The 20883-nt window shown below is 35.8% G+C and overlaps 1 protein-coding gene across 1 annotated transcript; it reads left to right on the forward strand.

The window, feature by feature from the left end:
• The first annotated feature begins 172 nt into the window (after positions 1-172).
• LOC124645789 (cytoplasmic dynein 1 light intermediate chain 2) lies at positions 173-20628 on the forward strand. The gene is made up of 9 exons (XM_047185686.1): positions 173-347; positions 601-791; positions 1817-2020; positions 11616-11830; positions 12291-12520; positions 12829-12940; positions 14708-14848; positions 15168-15415; positions 15913-20628. Exons 1-8 carry the CDS (start codon positions 274-276, stop codon positions 15399-15401), a joined length of 1401 nt encoding a protein of 466 aa, XP_047041642.1. The 5' UTR covers positions 173-273; the 3' UTR covers positions 15402-15415; positions 15913-20628.
• The last annotated feature ends 255 nt before the right edge of the window (positions 20629-20883 follow it).

Consider the following 20883-nt stretch of genomic DNA (forward strand, 5'->3'; position numbering starts at 1 on the left):
GCATTAACTAAGTTTTTAGATTGTGTATTGCAATTTAAATGACTTTCCTTCTTTGATGAAACTAAATTTGTTTCTTCGCGTCAGTTAAACACTGAAAAGTGAAATCTAGGAAATGTTTTACAACTTTTCCATCAACACGTCTAACAGTATAAATGTAATTCTTACATCTGGCAACAAGTGCAACATCGCGAGAGTGACGTATGAACGGCAGAAGAGACGAAAACGAAAGAAAAGCCTTTCTGTGCCGTTGTTATCTTCTATCGTACCTGAAGAATGGAGACAAACGGCCAGGCTAATGGGCTTAAATCAAAAAAGAAAGAAAACGGAGACGTCAAGGACAACCTATGGTAACGGTTCACTGTTAATTTTACGGGTAACATGCACTCCCCATATAGGGATCCAATGTGTCACACCTACGTGATGTCAAGCTATGATGCTGAGAAATATGTGACCTAGCTGCGTTGTCTACCTTTGTATGTAAAATAACAGCGAAACATTCTCACACGGCGACAAATCCGCACATTTGTGTACACTTTCCCGTAGCAGTACCAACCTCGCGTTATTGATGACAACGAATATTGTATGCTCGAAAATTTTCAGGTCTTCGATTCTAGAAGAGGTCCAAAACCAAGGGAACACAAAACTACCTTCAAACAAAAATGTTTTAGTTTTGGGTGACAATGAGACTGGTAAAACTACTCTGGTAGCAAAATTACAAGGTGTTGAAGACCCTAAGAAAGGTTCGGCACTCGAATACGCGTATATAGACGTTAGAGATGATTATCGAGATGGTAAGTGTAAGATTTTAGTACTAAACGAAGTATTTGTAGCAAAATAAACTATTACATATTCAATAAATTTCTCTCTAACCTACATTCTCAATATTTTGAGTTTGTATTGTTTGGATTGGCATATCAATCTTCTTCTATTTATACAAATACAACCTCTTTTCAACATACAAAACAAACATGATTTGTCTATGACATACTTGGGTATCTTAATAATTTAGAATATGCAGTATTCTTATTGGAATCATGTTGTGATTGTCTAGAATATTGATTATGTTGGTGAATCATTGATGATAAATTGTCTTATTGCATGTATTAACTATTGAGGCATGTATGCCGTTCATAATTCTGATAGATAAACATATTGTTTTATCTGGTTACTGTCAGAAAAACTAGGTTGTATAGCACTGATTACTTTTTGGGCCCAAAATAAAGTATAGACTAACTTTCTTATTGAAAAAGAATTTAGTCATTGCATTGTTGTGACTTTCCTTGATGTTTATTACATATAATCCAGTTACTCATAACTCCTTAATTATTTAGTAGTACATATAGCAATTTAATTAATGTTTTATTGTTATTTGAGGAAGTATAAAAAATATTACTTAATTAAATTACTGCATTTGTTGACCCTAAATAATAAATTGGAATAAGGGCAGAGGAAAGGTTTTAGTAAGAAGCCAGTATCTCACTGTTAAAAACATACAAAATATTGCATTAAATACATTACAGAAATCTTTTAATCAGGGCAAATAAAATAACAACTATGTAAATTAAACAATGAGTCATACTCATATAATCTCCTCTACTATTAGGCTATAGATGGACAGACTGCACGTCGACTGCATCCCAACTGCAATCGTTGGCATCATTGGTCACAAAATTTGCAATTCTATTGCAGTCGTGTCAACTGGATTCAAACTGCCCTTGAACTGCAAATTGCAGTTGGTTTTCAGTCAAAATGCAATCTGTCTGTCTAGAGCCTTACAATGTCATAAACAATACTATAAACCATCTTCCCCCAACAGATCAAACACGTCTCAGTGTATGGGTGCTGGACGGGGACCCAGGACACACAAACCTCCTCAAGTTTGCCCTCAGCGAGGAGACGTTCCCCCACACACTGGTACTCCTCACAGTGGCGATGACCACACCATGGGGTATCTTGGATCAGTTGCAGAGTTGGGCTTCGGTGCTCGGCGACCATATAGACAAATTAGATCTCACACCGGGTAAGTTTTGTTTAATATTGAAAATATAGTCAGATAGAGCAAAATACAAGAATATTTTTAACTGACGAGTGAAACATACTTATAAGTCTGTCGGGCTTAAAATATAACAAAGGAACATCTTAAATAAGAGAAAAAAATATGAAGGATCACTAATTCAATATTTTTTTAAATCTAATTGGCATTCACAGCCTCTTATAAAAGTTTCAATCATTGTTTATCTCTTTCTATCTGTATAAAATAATAATTTATCCATTATGCAAATATCATACATATTTGCAATTCCTGCAATTCATGATCCCTATTACAATATTTAACTTCAAAATAAATAGCACACATTTTATTTATTAATAAAGAAACACCAACAGCGTCAAAATTATCAAAAATAGAAAGTTGTAACAAGTAAAGGGCTTAAACAGTTGTCAATTACAGGTGAACCAACATTTACAACTTAAACTAAAGAAATCTACTTAAATTAGGTGTAATAAGCTCTCCCTGGAAGGATGCAATATAAACTCGCACTTTACCAACTTTCATATAAAACTGTCAGTCCACAGACAATGAGTGGCACATCACTCATTATATTATCTTTAAAAGTGACTCACTGCTGCATCCTTATTAAACATCCAAGGTGCATCGTGCACTCAATTACTATTCTTATCTGTGCGCTAACAAGGTCTAGGATATTATGTTTGATGAAGTTTAACATTAGCACTTGATAAAAACAATTAGCAAACAAAGTTAGTAACTAAGATACGAGGATAATATTAGAAATTTATCTGATTTTTTTGGAGTTATCCTTGTTTTAAAAGTCTGATATACTTTCCTAATAAACGGCTAGACTAATTTAAGGCATAATATACATCATCATCCTCCGAGACTTTTTCCCAACCATGTTGGGGTCGGCTTCCAGTCTAACCGGATGTAGTTGAGTACAAGTGCTAAGGCATAATATACAATAGGGATACATTTAAACCTGGGAAAGGAAAATAAGCTATTTTTAATATGGGATTGTGGGCTCCCGTGAGTTCGGATTGACATAGGATATAGCTAGTCACTATCAAGATATTAATAAGCTTCTATTATTTAAAAGATGATTACAAAACAAATTAACTTATAATTATCTGTCTGTTGCCTATTATAAATACATTAACAGCATGCATAAAGCTTGATGGATTTAATCACCTAACCCATAAGAAATAAAACTTCATCTAAACACTAATAACAGTTTGCACATATAAATAAACTAGCTTCTGCCAGCGGTTTCACCCGCATCCCGTGGAAACCTCTGCACGAACCCGGATAATAAGTAGCCTATAGCCTTCCTCGATAAATGGGCTATCTAACACTGAAAGAATTTTTCAAATCGGACCAGTAGTTCCTGAGATTAGCGCGTTCAAACAAACAAACTCTTCAGCTTTATAATATTAGTATAGATATAACTGTAATCCTTTTTAAATATAAAAATAATCATAAATCCCCAACAATCTCGTAAAACAAAACACATCCTTATAAACACAGAAGTAGGACCAAATTTTCATATATCCTTCATCCTATTTGCGTTTCAAATATAAGTTTAAGTGATGAATATAAATGGCTTGGCTTATAAAGTTGAGCGAAGATTATAGCAACCAATATCCGTTCTATAACGAGGTGTATAAAAAGTTCCGATCAGTTATGAATTTTATTTATTCACAAGCTTTTTTCTAGCTAGAATAAAAATAGGCATGCAATTCTAGTTTTGACCATCTCAATATTCAAATATTTTCAGCAGTTGTAACTAGAAAGCGTGACGTTTTTACTAATATTATTCAAAGGAAAAAAAAATATTTTTGTTTGTTTTTCACTCTTTCCGAAATAACATAAGCTATGTCTTAACCCGGTGTGGGCAGTAGTTCCCACGGGATACGGGTGAAACCTTTGGCAGAAGCTATCCAAAAATATAATTAAAATTCATTATCATTTACTGTCTTTACTAAAATATAATATGTATGTATTATTATAAGCGTTAAAGCGTCATTATTTCGCTAATATATTTTCCTCTTCGCTATTTGTAGAAAGGCCACCATGAATTTAGTGATTACGTCATTATGAGTCAAGTTTGTTGATAAACAAGACCTCAATGGCCTTGTCCTTCGTTGACTTCGACGGAAAACTGGTTTCCAACCCCTTGAGGAAGTTTGGAAGCCTTTTGAAAGTCGCTACTTAATCTAGTGAGGAGTTAAGTTACTCACCCTTACTTTGTCATGTTATAACACTTGACTGATTAATATACCCTTTAAATACATAAAGAAGAGTTTGTATGATCGCTCTAATTTCAAGAACTGGGTACTGGACTGGTTTTAAAAATCTCCTAGTGTTAGATAGCCCATTTATCGAGAAAGGCTATTGGCTTATTTTCATCCGGATGTGCTTAGTAGTTCCCACGGGACGGTACAGGGGCAACCGCTATCGGAAACTAGTAAAAAATATATATACAGACACGTTTCTAGTTATATAATGTAGCAATTTTGCCTATTATAACGGTTAATTTTGGAGGATGATACAAGTCCTTTTCTAAACGGATAATTTGCGAAAATCGGACAATCTCGTGGTAAGCTTTTTCTAAAGCTTAAACGACATCGAAATAGGCAATCTTAGTTACAAATGACCTACGGGCGTCGCTCAGCAATAAAACTGATGATGCTAGAACGCTTTCTAATCGAATTGACTTGCAAAGTGAAATGCGAAGGATTTTAACTAAAATGTTTTATGGGTGCTTGTAAAAGTAATTCCACATAGCATAGCTTTTCCTGGATGTGTGGTAGCCGGCTGTACCGGCTGAAGCCGGTATTGGCAACCGGCTGAATAATACCAACACCAATACCGGCTGAAGCAAACATTCAAAAGATGTGCTTGATGCAAACCCATTTCTGTCATAATAAGGTCCAAAAGGTGATATGAAGGACCATAAATGATTGGTATGATTGGTCCTTCATATCACATTTTTTTTTTTAGCCCTTATTGTCCCAAAGGCCTCCCCGTTTTGTCTCCACACCTCTCGATCCTTAGAGTGCTCCCACCAGTCAGGGTTGTAGGCGTCCAGATCGTCACGCCACCTCTTCCGGGGCCTACCACGTCTGCGGTGGCCATCCTGTGGTATCCACTGAGCAACAACATTGGCCCACCTGTCTGGATGCATTCGGCTGACGTGCCCAGCCCAGTCCCATTTTAATTTTGCTGTTTTTTTGGCCCACATCGAAGATTCCTGTTTTGGAGCGTATGACGGTATTGCGTACTCGGTCATTATCACGACATTAATTAAACTTTTCGACGGAATAAAAACAATAACTTTTGCGTTTTCGTTATATAAAGACTCATTATATTCTACAATCTTCGACCAGTTTCATCGCGAAAACTGAACTACTAACCAACCGTTAAAAATTCGATCCTTATTAAGTGATAACGAGAGTCATGCCGATGGAAATCTTAAAAACTTAAGGCACAGTTGTAATAAGCTGTAATTCATTTCCTAAACAATTTTGTTTCATGGAACAATCTATGATGCATATGGATTACTTTTACATGTTTTGACTCGCAAATTAAATTCGTAAAATTCTCAATTTCTCGATTTTTTCTATCGATCCCTTTTTTTGCTTACACAGTGGTCAAAAATACATATTTATTTTCTAAAGTATTTTCTTTAAATGCAAAAAATCTATTTAAGGTTTCAAAAAACTTAAAAAAGCCTCAACCTCGCCTTAATGGTATCCCCAGCGATGTCTATTCACGTGCGTGAGTCACCCATTACGTCAGTTTGTCTTATATCGCACAGCATACAAAGCGGCTTGAATGTTACTGTATTAGTTTACATTTTTATTCAAATTATTGTCGCCACACCTGTTAGGATAAACTGGTTTAATTTCTAGATGTTTTATGAGTAGATGCAGTTTCTCGGATTGGCAGGAAATTAATAATTAATTTTATCGGATCAAAAGGTTTGTATGTACATCTGAATATCGTGTTTGAACTCTGTGCCAAAATTTTATATTGCAACATAAAATTTTATGTGAGGTTTGATCGTGAACTTTACAGTGTAAGTTAGGTATTCATTCATAAACGTGACGTAATACAGATTTTTTCTACAACCTTTATACAGCACAAAAGTTTTTGGACGGTAAAAAATCTGTCGGGAACATTTTTGGCTAATGCATTTTTGTCGTTTCAAATTCCTTACTCAAAAAGTTCTCGGAATGTCGCTGAAAATATTTTTCCGGCAACAAAGCGACTGAAATATCTCTGTGTGTAAACGTTTTCGTAAAAATCGTTTGTTAGCTCTTTCGTGTTTTCACAGCAGTGCGGATCGATGCCATCGGACGCAATGTTACGTTGACAAACCTACGCTTGGCCGGTACACCCACGTGATTGATTCACTTAATAAATATAAATATGCAGTCTATTTCTTCAAAATATATACTGATATGGTCATGAAAAATTGTGTGAAAAGAGCGGAGATTCCAATTTTTTGTGTAGTGATTTTGGTATAAGAAGGATAAAGATTTGAGCTATCTTAAGTAGATAGCTCAAATCTTCTACTAAAGTGAAGAATGGTAAATTAGGGACTGAATTTAATTAATAGCTCGAGTAGGAAAACTAATAATAGTACTTAAATGAATCAGAGAACTAGTCATAGAAGATTCTAATCGTTCATCGCTTTCTAATAAAAATATAGCTTTTCAATTTCTTATCTATGAATGGTGCTAATCTATCGGGCACCATGGATTTGTCTATTTATGATAGTGCGTTATAATACTAACGATGTTCTTAATCTATGTCAAGGCTCAGTTTAATCAGTCATTTATATTTGTTTATGATGTCATTATTAAGCAATCCTACCGGTTTTCTTCTTTTAAGCGTTTGTTTTATACCAAAACTTTATGAGGAAAAGCTCCGTTCGTCGTCACTATGGAAAACAAGATGACTAGCGGAGATGTCATAACACAATATATCTTAAGAAAGTAGCGCCCAAAAATGCGGGTGTTCGGGGGACGAGATGTTACTAACTCTACCCTCATACGCCTTCTTTCGAACCTGCCCACTCTTTTCCAAATTAAATTCGCCAATCAATCAAGATCCATCTTTGACATATTTTCCGTGATGTGACAAGGAATTAGGGTGCGTCCACATCTGGCGAATGCGCCGCGAATGCGCAGCACGCGAGCCGATCGCGAGCTGTCCGCGAGCTGCGCGCGTGCAGTCACTGCAATAGTTCGGTGCGCCTCTTTAGCGCAACTCACGCAAGGCTCGTATAGAGCGCGCGAGCGGCGCGCGATCTGCGCGCAATCAGTTCTCGCCCTTACAGTTCCGTATATTGGCTCAGTACTATCGAAGATGGCAGACGTCGCGCGCCGCCTGCGCGCCGCTCGCGTGCGGCGCTTAGGTCGCGCGCGAGCTGCGCGCGTGCGGCGCAGAAGCGGCGCACGAACAAAAATGCACGCGCGCAGCTCGCGGACAGCTCGCGATCGGCTCGCGTGCTGCGCATTCGCGGCGCATTCGCCAGATGTGGACGCACCCTTACGTTAATGTGACCTACAAGAGACTTACCTTCCTTATGGCATCTCCGCTATCTTTCCTTCCTCCGTGGTTGTCACTAACTAAAACGGATCACCTTTTTTTCGCAAATACCAAAGCAGCTTTCGCATTTATTAAACTACGATTAATATTAAAGCGAACTAAGTCATAAAGCATATCATATATAGCTTTTTTTGTTTAGTACCACTTTTAGTTTTACCTATGACGGTAATCTTGACCTTTCTTAACCTTTTAGCCTTGAGGATTGAGTAAAAAATTCAATAGAGCTTCATCCGTAGTGGAAGTCGTTCCTAAATGTTCACGTGTAGGAGCCTTTTGCGTTCCCCTATAATGGAAAAGAGGGGATGTTTTTGAAGTTGGTATTTCCTGCAGTTATCTCTAAATCTTAACTGTATTTCCTGGAAGAGCATCCTAAGCACACAATCACACTAGCAAGGTTGCGGGATTGTTTGAAAGAGTAACTACGGCTCTGGCATATAGAAGGGTTCTAGAAGCAATAAGGATGGGGTTTAGTCAGTAAAAGACTGACACGCTTTCTTCCTTTAGGGGGCAATTTGGTTATTACCCATCTCTATAAAAAAGAGTTTCTTAGTTCATCCCAAGTTAGGGTGCAGTCGTACAGTTACAAACGCGGCTCGCATTTTTAGTAGGATTGAAAAGGTTAGTAGAATTTATCGATTTTATTCTTCTTGTTTACTAAAGACGATTTTATAAATATCCAAGCTCCTTTTCTCAAATAATTCCCTACAGATGCAATATTAATATCTCCTAAGTTAATTTGGCAGACATGGTAAGTAGCGTATCCCCGGAGGGTGTTTAATTAAAACCGAACGTGCTTTAATAGGTCAATTTGCTGATCGTTTCATGCCAATTTGAGAAACAACTCATTAGTTTATTTATGGACAGAATGAAATTTTGATTTCCAAAACATGAGAGGCAGGATAAGTTTCGTGTTTTACAAGCTTATTAATAAGCTCTACTTACTTATATTACAAAGCCGAGGAGTTTGTTTGTTTAAACGTGCTAGTCTCAGGATCTGTTGTGATTACGATACGATAAAAAAATATGTATTTAATTGATTCCTATATCTTGAAGGATAAGTATATGCTACTTTTTATTCCGGTGCGTGAAATAGTTCCCAAGGGACGGGAGTCAAACTGCTGCCGGAAACCAGTTACAAATAGTTAAGGTAACATAATACATTACATTCATAAAAAACACGAGCTTACTTTGTCCACACATATCAACTAGACACCGCTTAACGTATCACTACGAACAAAGGTCACGATTGTCATTATGTTTATCCGTGATCGTTGTTACTAAATATTTTATTAATAGACTACTATTATTTACTTTGTTTGTGAAGTGCCGTTGATGTTTTGTCGATGTGTTTTATTGTAATTATTGGCACATAAAAAAGAAAGTAAGGAATTAAATAAGACTTTCTTTATGTTTATAGCGTCCGCCAGCGTTTTCACCTTGCTATTCTTGGGAACTACTTCGCGCACCTGGATAACAAAATGGCCTTAGTCCCTGAGATTAGCTAATCAGGCAAACATACAAACAAACTCCTCAGCTTTATATTATTAATATAAGCGCCTGTCGCTTGAATAGTGACCTATATTCGTCAAATGAGAGTCATGGAATTCAGACTGCAGGTGTTTGCAATTACACCTGTACATAGCACAGTTAGTATTTTTGGGCACTAGCCGCTGCCCTGACCGCAATTTAGTCTTTGTACTTCAGTTCCAGATTTTTAAGCCCTAATAAACTTTTAGGATTACTCAGAAACCAGCGAAATTAGACACTTCTCAGCCAGCTTTTAAAAAAATTGTTCCATTTCATTTCGTCCATTTCAAATGCATTAGTGGGACAATAACAAACGAATAGAAAACCTATCTATTCTGAATTGAATTCAAAGCGGAAGTTTTCAGCAATATAATCCAGACATAAAACTAGACTAATCTCTTTCGAATGCTTTCAGTGCTTCCGTTGTGAAGAGCTTAAAATAAGTCGAGACTACCCGCGATCGATATGACAATGACATTTTTATGATCACAGTCTTTAGATGCAAGTTTTATTAAAATACAGAAGTTTTCACATTTCTTCTCTGGTAGTTAAAATCTCTAACAGTGAGTTTCGTTAACAATAACTAAACCATAAACAGCTGTATACTCGCCGCCCATTAGTCAAATTGGCGGTGTGGCAACTGAAAATGGTTATTAGGTATATCATTAAAGTTAAATCATGCAATTCACCTTAAATATATCAAACAGTTGAAGAATTTACTTTTCAGCAAACAAACCAATAGACAATATTCTAGGCAAAAGAAAAAGTGCTATTATTAAGAAATCTTCCAAATATAGACAAACGAGATCTTACTTCTCAGAATTCCATTTAAAAATGTTACACGTAACCCTGACTCATGAATCCCATCCCTATACTAATATTCTGTCTCGCCCCGCTGACTAACATCCACCCCCTCCTACCCGGTGCATTTCTATAAGTGACGTCACCACGTGTAGCTTACATTGATCTGCATTTATTTATTGTTGTGTCAAGGTTATTTCTCTGCAGTATAATAATTATTCTTTTGGATTTCGTTGATTGAAAAAGTTAAAAGAATAAATTAAGTGTTTTTATGGAAATCCTGCAACATTTAATACAGGAACGGAAAATCATCATCCCAGTAGAATTAACAGTTTTATAAATTGAACCAAGTTTAGGAGAAACTGAAATTTTATTTTCAGAATAAAACTATTATGAATCATTTTATCTAATCTTAATTACCGTACACGCGATCAATTATACCTGTTAATAATATTTAGTTAAATAAGATAATATAAGACACCGTAAATTCATCCAAGTATTTCATCATCCGGAAAAAATGCAAAGAAAGTGACACAACTGCCGAATATACCAACTTTAACGTTTCGTTTCACCGAGATTCACACCAGCGGACGCTAGCACACTTTGTAATGTTAATTGCAAGAAAATACCGTTCTCAAATAGATTAGTTAATAACTGCGAATGTGTTTGTATTGAATTAATTTCCTAGATTTTTTTAGCGCAGCGGAATCTTAATTGTGTAGTCATCGAAATTGCTGTATCATTAGCCGAGAGACGAATATGAGTAATTTGTTTGGATTGGGTATCGTTTGTTTAGCTGGAAATTGATTTTTTTATTTGTAAAAAAAAGACAATATCGACTGCAAGCAAGCAATACCTCCTATCTGACTCCGGATGGATTTTAGGGTAGGGGCACAATAAAACTTAATAAAATCCTTATTCCGAGGTATAATGAGATACTGAAAATCCAAGTTTTCTTTTTTAACGCATAGGATTGATTAATAAAGTTTTTTTGTTTTTATTTTGAGTCTAAGGGTAGTTTATATTGTATCTACCGATACAAGTTTTTTTAAACAAAAATGTCAGATAGGAGGTATTGCTTGCTTGCAGTCGATATATTTAATCGATATGTAGTTGTTGTTAGTTCTTTCCTCAAAGTGAAACTGATAAAGGACGGGACATAAACATTAAAATTCGGGATTAAAAGCTAGTTAATCGACCTCGAAATAAGTACGACCTATTTTTTGTTGGCCTTTTTTAAATGGGATATATCTTACTAATATAAACGCGATAGTTTGTATAAGAATGTTTCCTTCACATGGTTTTTTTTTTCACTGAACCGCGTGTAGAAATTAGTCATCTAATATCCCACCCACTCTGGGTAAGAGTGGGAGTGTAGGATCAACTAAAAGGCAACCGCATTTCTTCGATCACTTTCCTGCTCCAAGGCCCAAGTGGAAAAATCCTCTTGTAACTTAATTCACATCATATCCTTAAATAACTCAATTTGGCTCTGGAATATTTTCGCCTCAAAAAATACTTGAAAGGCATCCCTCAACTTATCATAACCTTTTTATTTCGATAATAGTCTGCATTTTTTTTTTCTTGTTAATCCCAAATGGTTCCTAATATCAAAAATATAGACTCCAATTCAAAAGCTCTTTCCCCCTTGTTCCAGAACAAAGGTTACAAAGTAAAAAGCAGCAAGTACAGAAATGGCAGAGGTATACGGAGCCAGGAGACGAGCTGGAACCCACAGCATCCTCGCCCATGAAGAGATCGTCGAGGAACCTGTCAGATGACTTCGACAATGGCGATGAGGACGACTGTCCTTTGCCTGAGGCCGTACTTACTACCAATCTAGGACTTGATATTGTAGTTGTGGCAACTAAGGTACGTGACTGTGACTGTGTAAATTAAACTTTTGGACTTCTGGAATATAAAGGTTTAAGGTTCAAAGTGTAATATGGGAGAGTAAGAGGTATATCAAGTCAGTAAGATGTCTATGTCCAAGTGTAGAAAAATTACTGAGCCAATTTAGGAAAGGGAATCTGCAAAGCAAATCAATAACAGCTTCAAACTAAAGAAACGATGATGATGATGATCCGGTGACACCGGCAAACATACATAGTGGTATAAGACCCCTGTAACTTACAACATAACACCACTGTTATTGCGTTGGGATTTAAAATTTACAAGTTACATTGCTACAAAATACTTTTGCTGTTTTTTGTTTTCAAACTATTTTCCAGACACGCCATTTCATTGCAATAGTGTTCTTTTTTTATCGACCAATTAAACAGTGCCTCACTTAACTCCTTAACCATAACACAGGCTAACAAATTCTCCTCAGACTGACTACATGAGCACCCTGGAGAAGGAACACGATTACCGCGACGAACACTTTGACTTCATGCAGCAGTGGATCCGGCGGTTTTGTCTGCAATACGGAGCAGCTCTCTTCTACACCAGTGCTAAAGAAGATAAGAACTGCGATCTTCTGTACAAGTATCTAACGCACAGGATATACGGACTGCCATTTAGGACGCCCGCGTTAATTGTGGAAAAGGATGCGGTTTTGATGTGAGTAAATTTTGAAGATTTAGGTCCATTTTGGCACAGGTAAGACTCCATAAAGGACCCATGACTTCAGTCTACCTCTCTCAGCGGTTTCACCATAAAAGTGGGTAAGGAGGTCTTGTCTGCAATACGGAGCCATTCTCTTCTACGTGCTAAAGGGAAAAGAGCTGCAACAGATTTAAATGTAAAATTACTTCAGGAACATAATGTACCTTACTGTGTCCTTCATAAGGTTTATATCTACTACCTTACATAATGATATGTAATCAACCGTGCCATATGTCTTCAATAAAAAATATGTGTTGTTGCAGACCGGCTGGCTGGGACAGCATGAAGAAAATTAGCATATTGTATGAAAACATGCAGTCGTGTAAGCCAGACGATTACTACAGAGATGTCATTGTGCAGCCTGTTATTCGGAAAGTAAGTTATTTTTTAAAGGGAACAAATATAATGACCACCATAAAATGCTTTGATACCCTTAGTTTTGTAACCAGAAATATCTACTGAACACACGAAAAATAAAGTCTAAAAATGTAATAGTACCAGCTATTTTAGTCACGACTTCACTTTAAATTGTATTCGACCACCAAATTTAGTAAATGATCACCAACTCTTGACGACCAAATTAATATATTATTTTTGCCTAAATAAGTCACTGTGATTGCCATAACATGTAGGCTTATTACCAAATAAAGTATTATGATGCCATATTAAGTTATGTGTCCGGCTTGCAATGCATGCGTGAGTGTCAGTATGACGAGTGACAGGGGAAAATGGAAGAAAATGACATATTGCACCGACCCCAAGTAAAATTGGGAACAGGGCAGGAGAAAGAAGAAGATGTGTTTCTCAATACACTCCCTCGAAAACACACTCTTATCGCACTGTTTAGTTAGAGGCATGCAATAGACAATTTTCCACCCTAGTCCACCGTGCAGGAAAAGGGTCCCCATAATCTTATTACATTTATTGTATCAGGCCGAACTTATTTTTTTGGAGTCAGTTTACTTAAAACGCTAGTATAATTTTGATGATCATTTACTACTTTTGGGATAACAATGATTTATTTGGACTCATTTTGCTTAAATAGGATAGCAGAATTTAAAAACTTTGGTTATAATCTTACATTAAAATGGTGGTTTAATTTTGGTGATCATTTACTATTTTTGGCTTACGCATGATTTATTTTGGAGTAATTTCACTTAAATAGGATAGCAAAGTGTTAAAACTTTGGTTATAGTTTTACATTAAAATGCGAGTTTCATTTTGGTGATCATTTACTATTTTTGTCTGCTATTTGTTACTATATCTGGTGATCAGTTAAACATAAGCCTTTTTTAAATTGTATTAATTAAAAACGTCACTAAAACGTCTTCAAAAAGCCTTATACTTTTTCCTATATGATGCTACTGGGCTGGAGACATGGCAACATTTTCATTTTATTAATTAAGATTTTTTTCGATCAGTTTGCGTGTAAAATCGGGATAAGCATTAGTTTGGCCAGATTATCATAATTAATCTTACTGTGCATAATATCATCCAAGTTCAATAATAAAATAGGAAAAACGTTCGCTAGTCGAAATAAACATGTGAATATTAATAAGTTCATCATGAATATTATTTATAATCTGAAAAAGATATCGATATTGTCACATTTTTAGTACAGTTAGGTGCATTAAAAATATGTTGTAAATGTGTTTTCTGCACAGATTACACTCCAAAATAGCCTGACTTTCCGATTCACATATTTTGCATTCATATGTGTTCGATTTACACGAGACGTTGAGGCGTCAATCCTGAGTAGAATGATGGCGCGAGGCTTTAGTTTGTTTCGTGTCTATCAGATCGCGCGACTCTTTCTATCTTAATTGTAAATGGTGTGACGTTTTATACGGCGTGTGACGTTACAGACGTGCCTTTGAGTTTAATACATATATGGGGGGAGGGCAAACCAACATTGTCTTGTACCAATTGTCAACCTCAACTACCTGTGATTCAACCTGCGTAAAAACTGACGAGGCTCAGGCCACCGTCTGGTAGATATATAAATATCCCACACTGCGCTCACCAACACGCATGACCAGCGCGGAGTGTGGGCAAATTTCTCCACTTGGGGAGGTCTTTGACCAGTATTGAACGTTTTTAGGCTGTGATGATGACGTACATAATATTTATGTACATTTCCAGAGTGGAGCGAATCGCGAAGCCGAAGTACAGGCAGAGGATGAACAAGCGTTCCTACAGCGACAGTTGGCGGCGCTGCAGGCCGGCGCCCCCGCGCCTCGCGCTGACTCGCCGCTACGTGCTACACAACGTGCTACTGCGCAGGTATACTGTGTACTGAGTGTCATGTTGTGTACCAACAAGCGTTCCTACAGCGACAGTTGGCGGTGCTGCAGCCCACCAGAGACATAATTCAATTAAAAAAAAACATTAAAGTTAACTCACACAAAATTCACAATTAGGCTACCCGTCTACGTTCTACTTTTTGCGTTGTGACTAGGTTATCTGACCGATTTTTTGTAGGACTTGTGCGTTGTACTATTGTTGTTAGTACGTTAAATTTTTCTCCTACAAAAAATTACCACCAATTCTCTTACCTTACCTTCATTTATGTGCAATCATCAACAAAATCATTTTCCAACAGCTCGACGGCGCAAAAATCGGCATGGGACCCGGCACACCTGGCAACGAAGGAGTCCTTGCCAACTTCTTCAATTCCCTGCTGTACAAGAAGACGGGCTCCCCGCTGGGCCGCGCGGAGGGCACGCCGGCGGCGGCGGCCGCGCGGAGTGACGCGGCGGCTGAACTGGATCGTCTGACCAGGGCCAAGCGGCCCCCGCAGCCGCCGCTTGATCTTAACTCCTCGTCTGAGTGCTAGCGGGATAAGCACAGGTGAGATGAAATATGTTGACAAACAAAGTTGTCGGTCTTACCCCCGCCCTCAGAGACATTTAATGGTTACTTGAGCCATTCCTTAGTGAAGCATGTCTTTGACGATCTTTTCGTCACTAAGGAGTGACTATGTCATGTAATCATTATGTCTCCGAGTGCAAGGGAGTTAGAGTTTCACTTCACACAACATAATACTTCGAATACATACATAAGACAGTTTATAAGGGGACTATATAAGGGAATATATGCATAAAAGGAGTACATAAAGAAGTGAAAAAGGGATTACGTAGGGGTACTACGTAAGGGAGTATGTACTTAAAAGGGTAGTTTATAAAGAAAGTTTACACCTGTTTTGTTTTTTTACTTGAAGCGACTGCCTATCCGATCTCCACCTAGTTACCCGGGCAACCCAACATCCCTCGGCAAAACTATATGTATTTAGATTTTTTTACAATCAAACTACATACAGTAAATACAAATAAAACTGTAAATTCCAGGTACATGTAGTGATGCGGTAAGGACCGCGGCAGCACGCGTCACGCTACAGCCGGTGCCGGTAAGCTCGCGACTAAGGCTTACTGCCCATACGTATTCGGTTCATACTTAAACGGTGGACAACTCAACTAAAAACAACCACCAACGCAGATTTTTGAAAGATTGGCTACTTCATTTTTCTTCAAAACTACAGAATAACCGAAAACGCATAATAAATAGGAATAAGTCTCATCTCTGAATTCTAAACGACAATTTTTTTATTTTAAAACTAACAGTTTTTATTTTTAACGCTTTCCATGTTGAAATAATTAAAAAAATATCGTACTTACCAAGTTTGTCCATCACTACATCGTGAGAATCTCTAGCTAGATAATCGTAGATACATCGAAACCGGATCAGCATTTTTGTGTTGTAAGCACACAGATAGACAGGCTGTTGATATTTTGTGGCAGCTTTGAATTGTCAGTCTTTCAAAAATCGGATTTCATGTCGGCGAGAAGTGCGTACTGTTTAGTGTTGCCAGTTCATAAATAGAAAAAGTATTATGGTAATTTTTGAGTAAAATAAAACAACAATTAAATACTTTTAGTTCATGAGTGTATATTTTTGAAGCGGTAAATCGCAGACACTTAGATGCAGGCTTTGCAAAAAGCTATCTTTCTTCGTATGACAAAATTCTATTGAGATTGCCTGTAAACTTCACCTGGCTTAAGACATCACGATTTTCTATACTTAGTGATAAACTAATATTTTCAGCTGTCAGCGATGCTTACAGGACTGCGATTTACCTGCTTTGAAATATAATACTTATAAGCCCGAATACTCAGCCGTTACTTAACTTTTAAGTCGTACTTAAAATTGCTTAGATCGCTAAAAAAATATAAAAAATACTATTCCTACAAGTTGAGAAAACATGTACTTTCTTTATCTTGTACTTCAAAGTCTCGGCTTAAAATTAAGTGACGATAATTTCTTCCAGAACTTTCCTAAAGTATTATCTACACAGTACAGCACTTCCCGTCGATGTATCCTCGGCTTTGAGTCGCCACAATACCCACACGGCGATAAGTGATTGTATTATGTAACGACAATTTAGATTTTATATTATTTGTAAAATTAACTCGAAAGGGACGGGACGTTTTGGGTTCAAATGTTGATGTTTAGAAAAGAAAATAAAATATATATTCGCTTGAAATGTTTAGGAGCTTAAATATAGATAAAGGTTACCCTCTTTGATCAGTATTTTTTTATAAATAAAATAAATTTAAATGCAGTGTTGTTTTTTGGGTTGTTTACAAGCTTTTTTACAAATATGATGCAGTGTGATTTCGCTTCTTTGTTAACAAAATATTTTAATGTTCTGTTATTAGGACGTCGCCACACAATTTTGAATTTACAGTGAAACACTTTGATGTCTAACTCAATAACTGTGTATACAAGCCTTAATATATCGTAAAAAATCCACACCTATAATAAAAAGGTAGAATTTATCAAATATTAAAGTTTATTGTATTGTTACAACTAATAATTGTTGTAAATAGTATTTTTTACAAATCGTAAGACCCAAAACCGTCTCTGCCCTAAGTATAGGAACAACGTTATTCATACATTTCCATTACTATCGAAAATAAATGAGAATTTAATTTAATTTCCTAATTAAAACGCAACGTTTATTTGTAACATTGTTTATGATATTAAAATAAGTATTTATTTAGTTAGTCTGAAGTTAGTGCTGGGATACACGATTCTATTCATGCAAGATCAGAAAAAATATTTTCACACATACATAAATTAAAATGAAAGAATTCTGCAGACTGGCTAAAACTGTCAAATTGCTGTAAGCAAACAGATCAATCTTTGTTGTCAAAACAAAGGTGATTACTGTTTGACAGGGGGTCCGTTATTTAGTTTCAGAAGTTCTTTTTCCACTGTATTTTCTCTATACAGAATTTCATTTGTGAAAGAGGTATTATTACAGCACATTGCTCAGCTACGATTTAACTTAAGATCTTTTGGCTCGTAGCTTTTTTTGAACTACAATAATAGTAGATCCGTGTAACCCAGCACTTACTGCTATACGATACGAAAAACATTATCCTAGTGAAAGGTTTTGTTATCACCTGAGATTAAGGGAGTTCCAACCGATCTCCCGCGATGACTGGCGGTGCAGTGATACATGGTTTTATGCACAATCAAGTCACTATTTGTACAAAACATTCAACAGTGTATGCCTAATAATTATCTACGTTGTAAAACATATATTTTTAATTATTTGCTCATCAATCTTTTAGATTCGCTTTCCCAAATGGACTCAATGGTGACCTTTATTGTGTTGTGGTAACCGAATTTATTGATTATGGAATTATATTGAATATTTAGATTTTTTTTAATGTCCCATCCCTAATGTATTGTGTTTTTATTTTTACATTGTGACTGTATTAGATTGGATTTTGTTCACACGTGGTGCAATACTGAACATTCCAAACCTGGTTTGGTGCTTATTGTAATAGTAAAATTATTATTAATTAACATGGAGTTTCATTTGACGTTTCTTGCCTTTGCTCTCTTCACGTTTCGGTTAGAAACATTCTGCATTAAAGGTCACTATTATTCCAACGTAACATTCTAATTTACCAAAAATACATTCTGTAAGTAGATGGAGTACGAAATCATATCGTAGAGTACTTAAACGTTTTAGCAAATCCAAATGATAATGAAAATAACAGATGCAAAAAGCATGGCTTTTCCTAAACTTAACAAGTATTTATATCGATTAATAAAATATCTTTCAAATTATAACTTATTAACGTGAATAGCTTAGGTATTAATTAATTTTAGCAGTGTTTTTTGACAAAATTATGGGAAATATACCCTTGCTTTGATCTCCAATAGACTTGCAGAAAGGGTATTGGCAGCTAGAGATGTTTTGAAGAAATAGCAGATTTTCTCGATATACTTAAGAACAATGCTTTATTTGCTACGTTATAAATCCAAGATTGCTTCTTCTTTTGTTTATGGTTTAAGCTTACAAAAAAAATGGTATACGTCAAATCTGAGAAATTAATCGAATTCGTTTATGGGGATGATGTGATTACTTCTTTGATTGAATTTGGCAAATAAAGTTGAGTGATGTTGCAAAAGGGATATTTTAGTGCAGAGGTAAAATAAAATAAATTTGTCAAAAAACACTAATATGTTATTATTATAATAATAAACTCATTTGTATGATAACGGAGAAGTATTGGCAAGTTTTGATATGAAATATTTGTACAAGTAAATGATGTGGTTTGAAGCTAAAGGCTGGATTATTGTCTATTTTTATAAAGGGGATTAAATGTTAGGTGGCTAAAATGCATAATTTTAATAAACATAGACTATTTGTGAGCTGTGGGGAGTTTCTTCGACCACTTTGACAGGGTAACTCGCGGCAGTGTTGCCCTATGTTGTTACAAATATTTCCCCAGTTGATGTGGTCGCCTATTTATACGTATATTTATTATGAATAGTAATCAAGTATTTTTATATAATTGTAACCCTATGTAACTCTAACAGCTTTTGAAAATTTTGTGTACCTAATTCGGTGAATGTTCTAGAATGCAGATAACTTTTTGCTCATTTATTTTCTACTTTTAACATTTATGTACTAGTCAAATATCAGTTTGTTTTATATTGATTAACGACTACCTACATCTCTTTCTGTGATATATTTTTTATGTAGAACAAAATAATTTCCTTTTTAATCTGTTCTGTGTATGATGTATTAGCCACATAACATCCTCGTATAGGCATAGATTTTTTGTTTCCCGCTCAACTGTTACGAGAAAGACAAATTCTTTTTTCTTTTGTTGAATTTTGTTTAGTTTTAAAAAATATTCATAACATAAAATATTTTATGCATTATTTTTCCGATTAAAATTAAAAAAAGTATTTATTTAAAACATAGACTATAATGAATAGTTGGCTGTTTAGAAAAACAATGCCATTTCGGTTGTAATGAATACAGTTGAAGCTATAAGGCTTAGTGATTAGTTAGATTCTCAAAAGATAATTTTTGTTACGCTTTGCAATAGGTTAGATTCCAATATTTAATAGCAAAACATTTTAGTTTAACTATGTTATTTAAATAAATAAAAAAATACTAATCTATAAGCGATGCGCGATGGTCTAACGGCCAAGATCGAACGATTTATTTCTATTTGAGTGTATAAAAAGTATTTATGATAATATGGAATTTTAAAAAGTAATAAAATGCAGACAGTGAGCATCCATAATGTACTGGTGACATTTTTTTATGTTTTCCATCTCACTATTTGGGTGTAACTTTATTGTACATGGAAGCTTTGGGAGTCAAAGTTAGTACTAAACAATGCGTAATATTCAGTAAGAACTCAATCACAGGCAAGGAGGTCCTTTCACTCGAGAATCTCTCCGACTTTCAACCTTATTTTAAAAAATATAAGGTTGAAAATTACAGCCCTCAAGTAAAACTATAACAACTGACAGTCTGTTAGCATATAGAATCAATAATACCACTTCTTTGACCCCCAAAGCTTCTAAATCTTATCGCACACTCATCTCTGTAAATATCCTTCCTTTACAGAGCTAATGCAGTGAATATCAAACACTTATTGTAGTTGCAGCGGTTATGTCTAATTGTAAGCTTATACGCGATACTGTACATAATTTGAATAAACTAGCACGGGAACTGTTCTGATCAATTTTGTGTTTTATTTTGCCGTTTTTTTTTTTCTTATTCATGAACCTCTGAAGAAAATGAGAATATTGTTTTCGTAGAAATTCATAAAGCTATGGAACTTCCCCCCTAAATTCTTGGTCATCATAGACATAAATAGCCAAAGGAGAAGTCATCGACTTTTTGATACGTATTTAGTTACTAAAGTGAATTATCGCTGATAAGCCCTGGTAGATGGACGATGACTACCAGCTTTCTTTCTATACATATGCGGCCTACG

This window comes from Helicoverpa zea, chromosome 3 (assembly GCF_022581195.2).
Source record: "Helicoverpa zea isolate HzStark_Cry1AcR chromosome 3, ilHelZeax1.1, whole genome shotgun sequence".
Taxonomy (NCBI): domain Eukaryota; kingdom Metazoa; phylum Arthropoda; class Insecta; order Lepidoptera; family Noctuidae; genus Helicoverpa; species Helicoverpa zea.